General features: G+C 51.9%; 3 protein-coding genes across 3 annotated transcripts; 2 read left to right on the forward strand and 1 right to left on the reverse strand.

Annotated features, from left to right (window-relative positions):
• Positions 1–381: 381 nt before the first annotated feature.
• Positions 382–4203, reverse strand: SMAC4_07149 (uncharacterized protein). The gene is made up of 2 exons (XM_003347245.2): positions 2509–4203; positions 382–2458 (listed from the first exon to the last, which is right to left on the reverse strand). Exons 1-2 carry the CDS (start codon positions 3350–3352, stop codon positions 1359–1361), a joined length of 1944 nt encoding a protein of 647 aa, XP_003347293.1. The 5' UTR covers positions 3353–4203; the 3' UTR covers positions 382–1358.
• A 1334-nt stretch (positions 4204–5537) lies between these two features.
• SMAC4_07150 (uncharacterized protein) lies at positions 5538–10390 on the forward strand. Its single transcript, XM_003347246.2, has 3 exons — positions 5538–7669; positions 7730–9055; positions 9107–10390. The coding sequence occupies exons 1-3, from the start codon at positions 7337–7339 to the stop codon at positions 10184–10186; spliced, it is 2739 nt and encodes a 912-aa protein (XP_003347294.1). The 5' UTR covers positions 5538–7336; the 3' UTR covers positions 10187–10390.
• Positions 10391–12444: 2054 nt separating this feature from the next.
• SMAC4_07151 (uncharacterized protein) lies at positions 12445–13682 on the forward strand (the record flags this gene model as incomplete). Its single annotated transcript, XM_003347247.3, has 1 exon — positions 12445–13682. The coding sequence occupies exon 1, from the start codon at positions 12597–12599 to the stop codon at positions 13680–13682; it is 1086 nt and encodes a 361-aa protein (XP_003347295.2). The 5' UTR covers positions 12445–12596.
• Positions 13683–14709: the final 1027 nt, after the last annotated feature.

Consider the following 14709-nt stretch of genomic DNA (forward strand, 5'->3'; position numbering starts at 1 on the left):
CGACGCAAAGACTGTCGCTGTCAGTGTCCATCAAAGCATATCCAACCTATATCCAAAGCTACCTACCTGATATCACAGCCAAAATGGACGCCAAACGCTACCAAACCCGTCCCGACCCAACCTTCCCCCAGGTCATCCGCGCCCCCTTCAAGTCCACAACTTTCGCTCTGTCGGGTGTAGGATACGATTGGTACACCTGGAACGAGAAGCCTTTTGAGTGTCTATGAAGGATTGTGTATGTGTTTGATGTAAGTGATCACCAGCGTTACCGGTTCCGCCTTCTTCTCCATTGCGCTGACACCACGAACAGATCCTCTTTTCGACGGCACAAACGGCTATGATATTACAAGAAGGATACGAAGAACGGAAGGTGGATAGTAACAGGAAATCCATATCGTCATTCAAAACTCTACTACAGTATACGATCGCTATCCGATCTCATCACTCATCGATCCGTCCGTCCATCCGTTCGGACCGGCGAAGTCTACCATGCCCTTTCGCCAATCCCTCTTCATGTATAACAGGGACAATGAGACGAAGCCAGAACAGCAGTTGGTATCTTGGAGACAGAGAAAAACATAAGAAAAGGGAATACATAATGCCATCCGCATCCCTCTAGCCATGGCCTTTTGTGTATCTTTTGTGTACGAGTACCACCCTCTTTGGTCTTGACAATAGAAATTTTGTCTACCGCAGACTTTTGTCCCTTTTGTTTACCGCAGAAACATAATGACAGAGCTGAAACCACATGTCCTACAAAACATCTTCCCAAAAAGAATGCAGAAAAGGTCAATACTTGATCATAACATCATAAAGCAAAACCAAACATCGCTTTTGTTTCCGAAACAACAAGGAAACCACCACCCAGCTACCATAATCATCATCACTCAGGAAATGTGTATTCTCGCAAAGACTTTGCTATGTAACAAAAAGGAAAACCGTGTTGTCTTCTGTGTAGTATCGAGTCGATCTATGTCGAGTCGTCGTTCGTAAAAAAAACCATTCGTCGTAGTACTGTCGTACAGATAAACGCCTTGCGAATGCGCTGCGTTCAACTGGAGGCCAGGGATGGTCCCAACATGCGAGATGTTGCTGTCCGTCCTTGACATTGTTGAGCCTTTCGGATAACATAGTCCAAACAGACACACAACACTCGTCGGGCCATGCCGTCCTTCCACGTACGTAGCCTGAAAATCAGGCCCACACGATGTCATTCCCGGTGGAAGAGAGATCGTGGGTATGTGTAGTACCGTACACTTGCTGCTATATCCTCATCCGTCGCACTGGGTATCGTTCCGGGGTCCACGTCAAGTCCGTAAGCCATATCCGAGATCCGTATTCCATATCCCGCCGATTCCTTACGCAAAGGGCAACGAGTCCATCGAAAGCTCCGAGACAGTGCTGAGATTACTCCGGTGTCGTTTATGCACAGGCATGGTGGTCGGGTCGTCAATGAATGAACCGTTGGGATCGATGGTGGGAGCCTTCCTTTTCTGTGCAATGACTTGGTTGAGCGAGGAATCCAGCAGGGGTTTACGCCACGGGGATGGGGTGACATTAAAGTAGGAGGGATGAAGAGGAAAAGAAGGGGGTAAAAAGAGATGAGTGGGTCCTACCATGGAGCTGTCTTTCCTCCTGCGGGCGGGGGTGATGGGTGTTGTGACCGTCTCCATACTGCCGGTCTTGATACCTCTCAGTGTGCCGTGGTAGTAAGGTCCCGAGAACGAAAGCGATTCCTGGGTGGCCCGGTCGCTGAGAATCAGTTGCTGGTTGATCTGGTTGCGCCGGAAAGCTCCGACGGCGTCCGCGTTGTTGGTCAGGTGGTTGAGCAACGGGTGCATCTCCTGTTTGTCGCTGTCTTTCTTGGTGGGCGAGTTGGCGGCGCTCTCCGGGTCAAAGTCAAGCACTTCATCGTCTTCTGAATCTGTGTTATCGAATCTCAGGAAATCATCAATGTCCAGCTTCGCCTCCCCCTCGTCCACTTCTGGGTCCATGCCCAGCTCCGAGTCGTCACTATCGACTTCGGCGTAAAAGTCGCCGTCCATGGGAAAGAAGGCCTCGGCAGGACCCCAAGGCTGTGTGTTCATAAAGTCGCCAAAGGGATTGGAAGAGGCCATGGCGCCCATCATGAGGTAACCGGGGTTGGTCAGGAGGGGAGTCAAGTAGTCGATAGTAGCTGCTGGGATGTCATTGATGGCCTCAGCGGCCAAGTCCGCATCCGCAGCCTTTTCGTCCTTCTTAAAGATCATGATCTTGCGAGAATTGGGGTTGAAGACAGCGATCGGCTTGTTCTCGGATCCGTCCAGGTGGAAACGGCCCACGCGAGGTTTGCCCCGTTGCGACCGCGATGGCCTATCAGCCTCGGACTCTGAAGACACAGGCGCGGACTCAACACGTACTGCCTGCTTCTTCCGAATGATGGGCTCGGGATCCTCTTCTTCTGTTGTTTCGCCGTCCGCTGTGACGAGTTAGTTCCGCACAAAGTTCGAAAGGACTGGATCGACTCACTCTCATATCCGTCAAGCTCCATCTCTTGAGCTTTGGAGAGAGCAGAGTCGGGCAGTTCTGGCGTAATGGTCGGAATGGGTACGGTCAGGTTAGGCAAAAGAGAGGCACCCAGCAGCATGTTTTGCGGGATCTGGACCTCGTCCTCCGAATCCATAAAGAACTCTTGCGGATTGCCGTCGTAATCCCAGAAAGATTCAGCCGAGGATGACTCATTGCCACGTTCGATCTCGCAACGGAAGCCGGGATCCAGCTCGTTGCGGTCAACAAAGATATCGGGAAACAAGTCGGCATTGGACTCGGTCTCGGTAGTTGTCGAGTCCGAGTCGCTCTCGTCGTCAGGAATGCCGGCAAAGCGAACGTGACGTTTGACACTGACCTCGGTCTCGATTGAGGGTTCGGGGACTTGTTCGATTAACGTGGCCTCTTCCGGTTCCGACAGACCGCCCCAACTCTCGTTCTCGTCAGTAGGATTATTGTCGTCGTCGTCCTCGGGCTCGTCGTCGTCCTCATCTTCGTCGTCACCGTCTTCGTTCTGTTCATATTGGTCCTCCTCCTCTTCGTCTTCCTCGTCGGCATCTTGGTCTTCCTCCTGAGCAATGACTTGCGGCCGAGGGGTGTTGTCCAATGGACGCTTGCGGGAAGCTCGCGTCAAGAGGTGCTCCTCCTCGGCCGCCATGACATTGTCCTCGTCATCTTCGCTCTCGCTGAGGTCCTCGACGGCCGAGTAGCCTTCATCGTCGGACAGGTCGAGGGAGGAAGAAGAGTCGGAGGAGACGGAAACCCGACGCTTGGTAGCCTTGAGAGGCATACGCGGGTTTTTTAGTTTGATGGTCGTCCGAGACATGGTGGGGGACTGGATGACCGGGGGTCTGTTTAGGTGGTTGTGGGTGGTGGTTGGTATGATGCAAGCGGCGGTGAACCGTGCGCGGAGCTAAGATCCGAGATGATCTTCTTTGGTCTCGGGTTGCCCAATCGAGTCCTTCTTAAATCCGTGTAGGTATACTTGGACGCTGTCAGTTGGAGCTGTCGAGGGTCTTTTTGGTTGGTGGTCTGTCGAGGATCCCAAGAACAGCAGAGAGCAGCGAGACAAGAGACGGGGTCGGATTTGAGGTGGGGATGGAGTGACTTTGTGACGGTAGAAATCGGCGGGTGGCAGTATGGAATCGTCAGGTGGGCCAGTGGAGAAGACGGGGTATGCTCCTCTCTTCGGGGTCGTCTGGAGTTCTGGACTATATTTGTGTCCTTTTGTCTTTTTGGTAGTGTTGATCTGATGTTGTCTTTGCAATATGATGATGTGTTGTAGTAGTTGATTTTTGCTAGGTGGTATTAGCCACTTCTTCCCAAATCCTGCACTGGGACACTGCCTGTCCTATGCCCTGTCGCGGTATTTGCAGATGCTGTGCAGGGAAGAGGCCTTTTTCGAGGTTGAGAAAAAGCCTGGATAGCTTCTGATAGTCGAGTGGTATGGGTAGGGAGGGCAGGGATAGTGGGGAGATCTGGACTCTCTCGTTGAGGCTGCTGGACTGCGGGCGCTGTGGATGGCACCCGCAGTGGGCGCTTAGAGCTCAACGACGGCCGAAGGCATCTTGAAAAATCTCGACTGAAGCTAGTTTATGTATGCTGGTGGGGTTGTGAGGGCGACTTCGTTGTCTTTTTTGCTTGGTTGGGGATTGGTGGTTGTGGTTGTTGTGGTTGGGATGTGTTGAAAAGGGAAAAAAAAGGGAAAAGAGGAGGCGAGAGAGGAGGGGAGCCCGTCCGTCGTCAGCCACTGCTGCAAAAGCGCAAGGGAAACTTTTTTTGCTTCCCGCTGTTCCCTCGTAACCATTCACTCTCAACTGCTGTAACGGCAGGTAACGAACCGTACTGATTAGTTTTGACTCTCTATTTTGGGCTTCTGATTGGTTCAATTGGGTGCCGTTGGTTCCACCAGACCAAGATCGTGGGGCAGCTTCAGTGAATTCAATGTCGTGCGTTCCATTCTCAAAAAGGTACGTACCGTTCTCCCTCAATTTGGCACTTGTCGCGGCCCGGTTGGTCGGACCTTTGCACGCTAATAACGACGCCAATTCACCATCTGGCAGCTGCTCAGGCGGAATCAAATGGCAGCAGAGACGCTAAACCAGGCTAGAGCGCATCAGGAATCAGGCAAGTGCATCAAGTGGAACAAGCTAAAATTTCACGGAAGGTACGTGACAAGCAAGCAGACCCCACGCTGTCATCTCCTCTTTCCGACCTCACCTCTTGTTTTCGTTGCAAATGGGTGATGGGGAGAATGCACGTGTTGAGTTGTACCGTCGAGAGTCTTATCTATGTATCGAACTTCCATGAATACGGAGACTTGTCACCGCTCTTTTGGGTTGGCTGCCAGGTTGCAAAGTCTCGGGACGGGAAGAACAACTGGGTGGTAGGGACGGGATGGCAGGAGGGCAAGAGCACATATCAGCCTCTCTCAAATGCGATTTTACTCTTTGGATATCTGACACCAGACGGGAGTTGTGACACTCGACACATTTCTTCAAAAAAAGGGGACCGTCGCTTCCCGAGACAACAAACGATATTATTGTCGCCGCAGCCGACCAGCGCTATTCTCAACAGGGGAGCCGAGGGGGAATTTGAGGCTCCGCGATCCGCGAATTGCGACACACCCTCGAACTCAAAAAGTCAAGGTTCCCCGCATCCAAGATGTTCTCCTTCGCTACCATCATCACTGCGTTGCTACGTGCTCAAATTGCGGTGCAAGCGATGGCAGACCTGCACAGCTTGTTATTCTCGAATGAATCGAATGACGACCCGAGTGAATCATGTCGTCGTCGCATGGTGTTTCTGTAGCATTAGGCACATGGTGAATGACAATCATGGCTGAACATGAGAGTTGAAAAGGTTGTTGCTGCCCCTCATTCTCCGTTTGCAAAAAGGTTGCCTGCTTCTTACATCTTCTGTCGGCTGCCAGCTGGCGTGGTACTTGTACAGCTCGAAGAAGGACATCGGAGTACTCCGTGACATCGAGGCAAAAAATGAAGTTTCAACCTTGAAAAGCTTTCCCTTCTTTGCTTCTGTTGATGTTCCGCCTTCCAGATATCACAAGCGGCGGGCCTATCATTTGGCCATGTTGTTCAATACCTGTTATGTTTTGCAGTCCTTCACCGAAGGAGTCATCGAGACTTGTCCTTCCCACGATCGTCTGTTTCAGCCAATACCATGGCCTCCCGTAGTTACTCAAACGTGGAAGGGGGACACAAAATCTCACCCTCCTGAACGGTGATTGGTGATGCCAATTTTCATTTTCATAATTATTCATGGAGATGGCCTCTCGTCTTTACCATGGCGGACGTCGGCATCTCGACGACGCTCGAGGCCTTGATATCAAACAGACCGAGGCTGGCTCCATTTGTTGAAAGCTTGCGTTTCCTCGTCGTCATGACTCGAAATCCGCTGGGTATTTTTCGGCCCCGGCTTGTACAGCGCTACGGCAAACAGAGGCAGGCGTCGTACGGCAGGAGCCCAGGGAGACTTGAAGTGCATGCATGAGACGCCAGCGCAGATTTTCTGGTCCACTGCATTTGAGGGTCCAGATGGCAGACGGAGGCCCGGCCGTTCCATGAAGAACCCCACGAGTTTGATATCGCCTTTGACTTCCTTCAAAGGTATCTGGCAGAGTCAGAATCTTAAAAATCCCATGGCCTTGGGTCTGGAACGGCATCACACACTTGGGTCACAACCATGGTGCTCTGCTCCGGATGCATGAAAAGACCTCCGACCTGTCTTTTTCTCTCAAAAAGCTGCACGAACCTTGACGGCCCGGCATTCAAGATGGGACTCGTGATCGGGGATGATGCCATGCGCAAACCGACCAGCACTTCCCTTCGCACTGCCTACATAGGCAGACTTTGGAAATTGGGAATGTCATCATCCTGTGTCGCAAGCTCTTTTGATAACTGAACGATTCAACGTTGTTCGCTGACCTTGCTGGTACTCGTCAGGGCGCCTCCCTTCGCTTCTGATATCGTCTCTCTGCTGCACGTCTGACTGCAGGCTTTTTGCGCCAGACCTACACTACCTAGGGACCCAGTTTGTGCCATGGTTGAGTCTCCACCGTGACGTTGACCCTGTTCGTTGCCCGCAGTGATCGATCCTGGTGATACCAGTCGATTGGACCGTTTTGAGGAGTGGATTTGATATTCTGCAATGGAGCGGATCCATCCATCATCGCCTTTCGTCGTTTGTGCTTTTGTTGTTATGGCCAGAACTCTGTTCTCAGTCACGGTGTTCTTGTTCTCCTTCCGGTTCCGGTTGGCGCTGGTTCATGAGAAAGATGGAAAAGAAGATCGGTCAATGCAAGCGAGAGGAGACGATGTGGTCTGTGCGCTCAATGGTGGGTTTCTTACCCCACATTCATGACCCCGTACGTAACAAAATGACTTGCAGGTTGCAACCGGCAGGCAAACAACCCAGCCTAACCATTCTTATCTTATCGTGGTTGCTACGGGAACTGGGTTCATTGTGTGCCTTGCTTCTTCCAATTCCCCCCGTAAACACTTTTCCCAAACCTAGCTGGTTGGTCCGACAATTTGCTTTGCCGTGTCCAGGATGATGACTTGCAGTTGACTTTGCCAATCTGTGGACTACGCCCTTGTCAATCAGCGAATATCAGTCACGACAAGCCACCAGAACGCGACAAACAATCGCGACCACGTGTACCATCTTGAAGTACAGTACTACGGACCGTGAAAGTCAACAACCCCTCCACCACGCATCCGTTGTCTTCGAATGCGGCGCAACATCCCTTTCCCTTACACAACCTAAACCCGCACATTCCAACGCGGACAGCATGGACACCCAACAAACGTCACACAGCCTGTTCGAGGTGTACCTTCGACTGCGCCCAGCCAACACTGTAGCGACCTCTGGCGATCGATTCCTAGATGTTGATCCCCCAGGACCAGGCGAGAGTGCACCCAAGCATATCACATTAAACCCGCCAGCCGATAGACGTCGAGCAAGCGAAAAGTTCGCTTTCACCCAGGTCTTTGAAGAAGATGCCACACAGCTTGATGTCTTTCACTGTACTGGGGTTGCCAGCCTTGTCGAGGGTGTCCTTGCTCCCTATGGCGATGGAACGGATGCTTTGTTGGCGACGCTGGGAGTGACGGGGTCTGGAAAGGTTTGTCCACCACACCGAGCCGACAGATGACGACATATGCTGACAATAGAACACCCGCAGACACACACCATGCTTGGAACACGAACCCAGCGTGGCTTAACCCAAATGTCTCTCGACCTCATCTACCGTTCCCTCGGCCACCGCGTCCTTGATCCCTCTATATACCCAAACCTCGAACAGTCCCTCAGCGCATCCGATCCGTCAGAAGCCACCATACTCCCGGCCACTGCCTACCTCGAGTCGGTCTATAGCACAGATCCGACAACATCCTTCCTGCGTGGAAGTGGCAATGGCCGATCAACACCTTTACAAGTACGACCTTTCGCTTCTGTCTCTTCTCGATTTCCAACAGACAAGCCCATTTGTCGGACCTCTTCTACTTCTTCTATCGCGCACCAGTTTGGTGCAAGAACACCTGCTGGACCTTTTCAACAAGCCCAGCGGTCGGCCAGTATCCGATTAATCGTTCCCGAGGAACCAGAACAAGAACAAGACGAGTCAACGGTGTTCTTCACGCCTCCTAGTCGGGCTGGAACCGTAACTCCCACGCAGACAACCACAAGCAGGCTTCCGTGCCCAAGTCCGAGTGGATTTGGTCACAAGCCCGGCGACTCCCCATCTCCTCAACGAGGTAGTCGACTTCCAGCCTACCAACCCCAGCGGGTTGGCGCTTCTCCTACTAAGCAGCAGCACCTTCGCCCTGCTGTCTCTTCTGCAACTCTTCCTCATTTCACAGCTACCTCTTCCTTACGTTTCGCAACCAGACCTTCTAACCTTCAACAGAACGATTCGTCTACTCCACGCCGCTTTCGCCCTTCCGCCCTTCCACAAAACCCGGATATCACCCATCTAAACGTCCCATGCGACAACTCGGCCGAGTACGCCATCGTCATATCCATGTACGAAGTCTATAACGACCGCATCTTTGATCTCCTCTCTCCACCTGTGAAATCTGCCGCCACCAAAGAATACCGCCGTCGACCGTTGCCGTTCAAACCTACCGAACTTTCGCCGGACCGAAAAGTGGTGGCCGGACTACGAAAGGTGGCTTGCGGCAGCCTCGACCAGGCGTTGATGGTCTTGGAAGCGGGTTTGCAAGAGAGAAGGGTGGCGGGGACGGAGAGTAATACGCAGAGTTCACGGAGTCACGGGTTCTTCGTGGTGGAAGTGAAAAAGAGGTTTTCGCTTGGTGGGCAGCACACTGGATGGTATGGAGGCGCAGGATGGGCGGGTAATTCGTTGACGATCGTAGATCTTGCGGGCAGCGAGAGGGCCAGAGACGCAAAGACAGTCGGACACACGTTGGCGGAGGCGGGCAAGATCAACGAGAGCTTGATGTATCTGGGGCAGTGCTTGCAGATGCAGGTGGCAGGTGGGAAAGAAAAGGTATGCCCTCGTCCAAAGAGCTTGATGAAAGGAGATACTAACAACACACAGGCAAATCTAGGTCTAATCCGCCGGTGCAAATTGACCGAGTTGCTCTTCACCAACTCGTTTCCCAACGCCAACAACCAACAACAGCATCGAAACCCCCAGAAAGGGATAATGATAGTCACCGCCGACCCTCACGGTGACTTTAACGCCACTTCGCAAATCCTTCGCTACTCTGCTCTAGCGAAAGAGGTTACGGTTCCTCGTCAGCCGCCCACATTCCCGCCCTCCAACTCCTTTTCCAGCTCTTTGCCACCCATCGGCAGCCCTAATCACCAGTATCTCTCCTTCCAACAAACTCTCGAATCCGCCGCCCTTGAGATCTCTCGTTTACAAGAAGACCTCACCTACCTTCGGCACGCCCTCGACTCTGAACGCAGCCTACGGGAACAAGCAGAAGCGCATCTGTTGAGCATGGAAGACAAGATGGTCGAACTGGAGCAGGCGATCCGTGAAGATTGCGCAGAGGAGTTCGAAAAGAGGTTAGAATTGGAGGTGAACAGATGGAAGACAATTGTCGACGGGGAAAGAGAAAGGGGCGAAGAGTTTTGGAGGGGGAAATGGGGGGTCTTTGAGCGGATGGTGGAGGCTGATGGAGATGTCGACATGGATATGGACGTTGACAGCCCCAGGAAAGAGCATGGGGACACAACGCTGGTGGAAACGAGGACAACGGAGAGCAGGGAGGTTCGACGGCAGATGGAAACCCTCAGCGAAGAAAACGAGCGGCTACAAATGGAGAACGAAGCGCTAAAACAGGCTTTGGCGGCTTGTAGCAATCCCGCCAAGCCTACAACTAACAAGAACAAGTCGCCCAGTCGGAGGTCACCAAGTCGCAGTCGGAGAAAGAAGGCTCAGCTCAACTATGCGGATGATGACGATGATTTCTTCCAGGAGTTGAAGAGGGATCAGAACAGGGACAAGGAAGAGGATATGGCCATGGATCATGGGTTTGGCGAGGCAATGGGGGGCGGAGGAGGTGGTGTGAATGGGATGACAGCAGGAAGCCCGACCAAGAAGAAGAGGATCAGAAGGCTAGGAGCAAAGAAATGGGGACAGGGCTTGGATGATGATGATCCTTTCTAGTAGCATCAGCTGAGTAGGGGTCATGGTGTCATTGTACGATTGATTAGCGTACAATCGGTTCAGAAAGCGCGTCGGATTAGGCGTGAAGGAAAGGGGGAAAGGGCACTCTATGGGTTATGTGATGTATGTACATACCGTCTTCTTCTTCTTTGTTTGAGTCTTTCAACATAACAACCAGAATATCCATTGTCGGAGCTCATTATCAGTGTTATCAATCAACGAAATTTGCTTTGCTTGCTGATGAGCAGGTCACTCATGTCCTTGCCTGGCGTTTCTGGCATTGCCTACGCTCTTCAGTCTCTCTGTTTCACCTCAACTGGTACCAGGCCCACGATGTGGTATAAACACACGAGCACCCGAACGCCCCTTAGGCTAGTCTGATTCCTTTTGATCCCGCATAGTTGCCCAACAACATGTCAGGAACATACGAATGTCCCCCTCTGGGTAAGGGAGCCCGTCACTGCGGCTACTGTCGTCACTCCTGCACGCATTGTAAAGACCTGTTTTGGTATGAGAGACAAGAATTCGTTACTCGTCAGTATCTACGTGCGAACCGTAAGAAAGTAGTCGATCTACACACTCTCGTCTGTCGTCATTGTCAAAACAACCGGCCTTTGCAACTACGAGCTCCTTCGCACGACAACATGGAGACAAACACCACACCCAAGCCGCAACACCAGAACAATACCGTTACTCCCACAGGCAAGAAACAAGACACCAAGTCAACAGCTTCCCCCCCCCCCCCCCCCCCCCCCCCCCCCCCCCCCCCCCCCCCCACCAAACATTATTCCAACCTTCGTTCCCCCTGGCCCTGGAACACCCCCTTTGACCTGACTCCCCCTCAAATAATCTGCCTCCTAGTCCTTCACTCTATCCTCCTCTTCATCCTATTTTTTATCTACGGCACTATGATCAAACTATCAACATCAACATTAATACTGCCACCAGCACCCATCATCCCATTGATCCCAAACGCAAGCCTCGACCCCCGTTCCACTCCCACTCCCGTTGCGACCCGTACCACCCCTCCAGCTCCGAGCATTAGTAGAAGTACTGCCCGCAGGTATACTGTGATGCCACGTACGCTGTTATAGGATTTGCAATGAGATGTACCGTGAACACGACGACGCGTCGAACTACGAAATACAGTGAGAAAGCGGAGAAGGAGGCTTAGGAGGAGCCTGGGAGTTAGAAGAGAGGAGGGACTTGGGACTTGGAGCAGGTTAAACGTGTGTTGGTGGTGTCACGACGTTTGGTTGAAGGGTGGTGGTAGGAAGGAGGGAGGGGGTATGGGCGAGGTGGTAGGGATTTGGAGCGAGAAGGGGTGAGAAGAGGTGTGAAGAGCAGCAGCAGGAGATGTTGAGAGTATGATGGGAGCCGGTGCTAGTGGGTGCCGGACCCAGGAGGGTTCGATGATTGATCTGTTTGGACCTCATTCTCTGGATATCTGGCCCCCATCTTGGAATGTCCATGTCTCTTGTCAGGCGTTGAAGATAGTCTGGCAATCTTCAGACGCGATGGCTTAGATGGGATTCATAAGATGCCAGTGTACTTACCCAAAAATGGAAGGCTTGCTGAAACAACCGGTGCGCTGCGCGTAATTAGAACGGGCCAATTGGTCTCATTTCCCAGGGCATAATCTTGCTGCAATGGTCCTTTTCCTGATGTTTCTTTTGCCTGCATATCGCTGATTCCGCACCTCATAGATGCGATGCATCGCAACGCCGCGAACCCAAGGACAGTAGGTATGGAGATTATGCATCTTCAATTTCTCGGTCATGGCAGTTCGCCCATATCGAAATTACTTACGTCTGGAGCAGAGTTTTCTCCACGAGTTTGGAAGGAGCGATGTTCGGAAGGAGACAGGGTTGCGAGGATGCGTTGGAACCAAGTTTCACGGTGACTTCCACCTCTCGGGATTGGACATTCTTCCCCAGACATGTTCGTATCCAACCTGTTCGCTGCTCAATCCAATTCTCCCGTCCGGTCAAAAGACGTTGTTGGACCTTTCGCCTGTTGCTTCCACCGCGATCTTGTCAAGTCATGTGTGGACGGCGCCTCTCTGTCCTCTGCAGTTGCACATGGATTCAGTGTCCATCTACGCTCTCTTGATCCGGACTGCCGACCACAAAATGGTGCAGGTGTCGGGCTTGCTGCGGACTGCATCGACGACTGTATGTTTCTGCACGAACTTCTATTCTCTGCCTGGGGATTTATTCAGACAGACTTTTCCAATTTGTTTAGAATAAATATCTCTTCCAGGTGGCTACCCATTCCCTTCTTGCTTCTACCTTTCTCCCAACCTATTCATCTTCTTTCTCCAGTCATCACATTACTCTGACAGTACCACATACATGCCATCACAACCCAAACAGTGATATTCTACATCTCCAGTCCCCGATCCGTAAGCATGCTGCCGTCCGTACCCTTTACTTGCATACCCCCTTTCCAGCTCTCAACAAGCCAACACAAAGATATCCACAGAAACCCGACAACGTTCGCTATGAATTTACATCCCCATCAACCCCATAAGCCCCCGATGGCTTCCCCCATCGACCTCGACAAATACGAGATGCCAAATATCGAACATTCCGGCGATTCGGATGATGCGTACTCGATCGTAACTACTCCTGTCTCTGGGTCTGAATATGCCGGCGGCGATGACGATGACGAAATTCTCCTGTCTAACGAGTTTCTGCCATCCGCCGCCCCGGCTGCCGTCCTTGAATCCCATGCCGTCGCCGAAACCCATGCCGACCCACGAGAGGATACCAGAGGTACAAACAGGCGTAGAGAACAGAAAATTGACCGTTTTCTTCTTTTCTTACGCATTATTATGAACGCCTGGTGCCTTCTGGACCTCTGGCAAGGGAGGAATCACACCACTTCGCACATCTCGTCTGGTCTTTCCGAGAACATGACTCAACCAAACACGACCCAGATCCCCCTTTGCGGCCCCAGCAAGCCTTACCAGCCATATCACCTCCTTCCAGCCTATAGCCAGACCCCTTACGGAATTCTGGACTGCAACCATGACGCTACCCACGACGAACTCTTGCAGTCCTTCTTCGACAAATCCACCGCGACCACCCTTGTCCACTTTTACAACGGAGGCCCCGAATCGCCTGACGACATGGACTGCCTGTCCTGGAAGCGCCCGGTGCACGAGGATATCCAGGTGTTGAGGGACACTGCGGCATTGGGGTTGAACAATCCCATGCCAGAGGAGTGGGCCATTCAGTGGCTCTTCCTCCAGGAGGACCGTCTCGTGGCTGACGCCATGATTCTTCCCTACTTTGGTATCGTTGGCACGGAGATGGTTTGGTGTCACGACGACGAGGTAAGTCGTCGTCAACGGTATGACCAGTATAATGCTCAGATGTTGAAGGTGGTGGGGCCGGAAATTGCGAGGAAGACACAGCTCGAGATTCGGGAGCTGGAAGATAAAAGGAAGTCCGAAGAGGAAGAGACACGCGTGAAGTCGAGTGATGTATAGGTAAAAGTTACCCGCACTATCACGCGAACTAGACCATCCTCTCAGACCTCTGGCCTGGGTTGATTGACATTCCTGAGCGCACGGGGAAGCGAGCGGAAAGACGAAACGTGGAATAGGTCAGCGTTGTTCTTTTTGGATCGGGGGATTTGCTTTTAGATGTTCAACAGTATTGAGGGTAATCTCAAACAGCGATAAAGTCCCAGGTTGCCTTCTCTGAATTTAGTAGCGCTTTTATGCGCACAGTAATGATAATGCTATTGGACCAGATGAACATCTCTCGCTGCTGTGTGTTCTTCTATCAGAAAAACAACGCTGTGGTCTGTGGACGGGGGCGAAAACACCCCTCCCCCACCTGCTCCGTCGTCGGCTGTGGGCAAGAATAGTTATCATTACTGGAGCTGATGGGTTGACTGTGAACGTTTTTCGTAGCAATATCTTGTTCTTGGACGGCGGTTTTGTGTGCTTAAGGTTGTGCTCGTGCTTCTGCTTGTGGTCTTATCACTTGAGTGACGACCTGGGCGGGTGACAAATCAGGAAAGAGGGGCCCCGGTGCAGATGCTCAACTTAGATGGTGCATTATCTGTAGTACTGCAAGCATAGCGCTTACTGAGATAGTGGAGTAACGGCCGGTGCTGAAATACCTGCCGGAGTCGACCAAAAGGGAAGTCTATTTTGATCACGAGCAATACTGTTGCTGCAGGGCAGTGTCCAGGTTTTCATTTTATCACATAAACAAGATTCAGTACATGAGGTAACGGTATGTTGGTACCTACCATAATCGATGCTGCACATGAATGGAAGGCTTGTAAGATGCAGCTTCACTGCACAAACATGATAATGTCCGCTTGGTTCGAATACATAAGTAAGATAAACTTGGTCAAGACAGATGGCCACATATTTTGCACAGCACACCAAAAGTTTCCATTCTTCGGGCTGCCCTTGGGTATTTAGGGTGGGCGTTCCCTTTGGCGTTTTACTATTTGTCCTCTTCCTAACCAGCCCATCAATCTGTACCCAAGGTGGTTTT

Source organism: Sordaria macrospora, chromosome 3 (genome assembly GCF_033870435.1).
Source record: "Sordaria macrospora chromosome 3, complete sequence".
NCBI classification, from domain to species: Eukaryota; Fungi; Ascomycota; class Sordariomycetes; order Sordariales; family Sordariaceae; genus Sordaria; species Sordaria macrospora.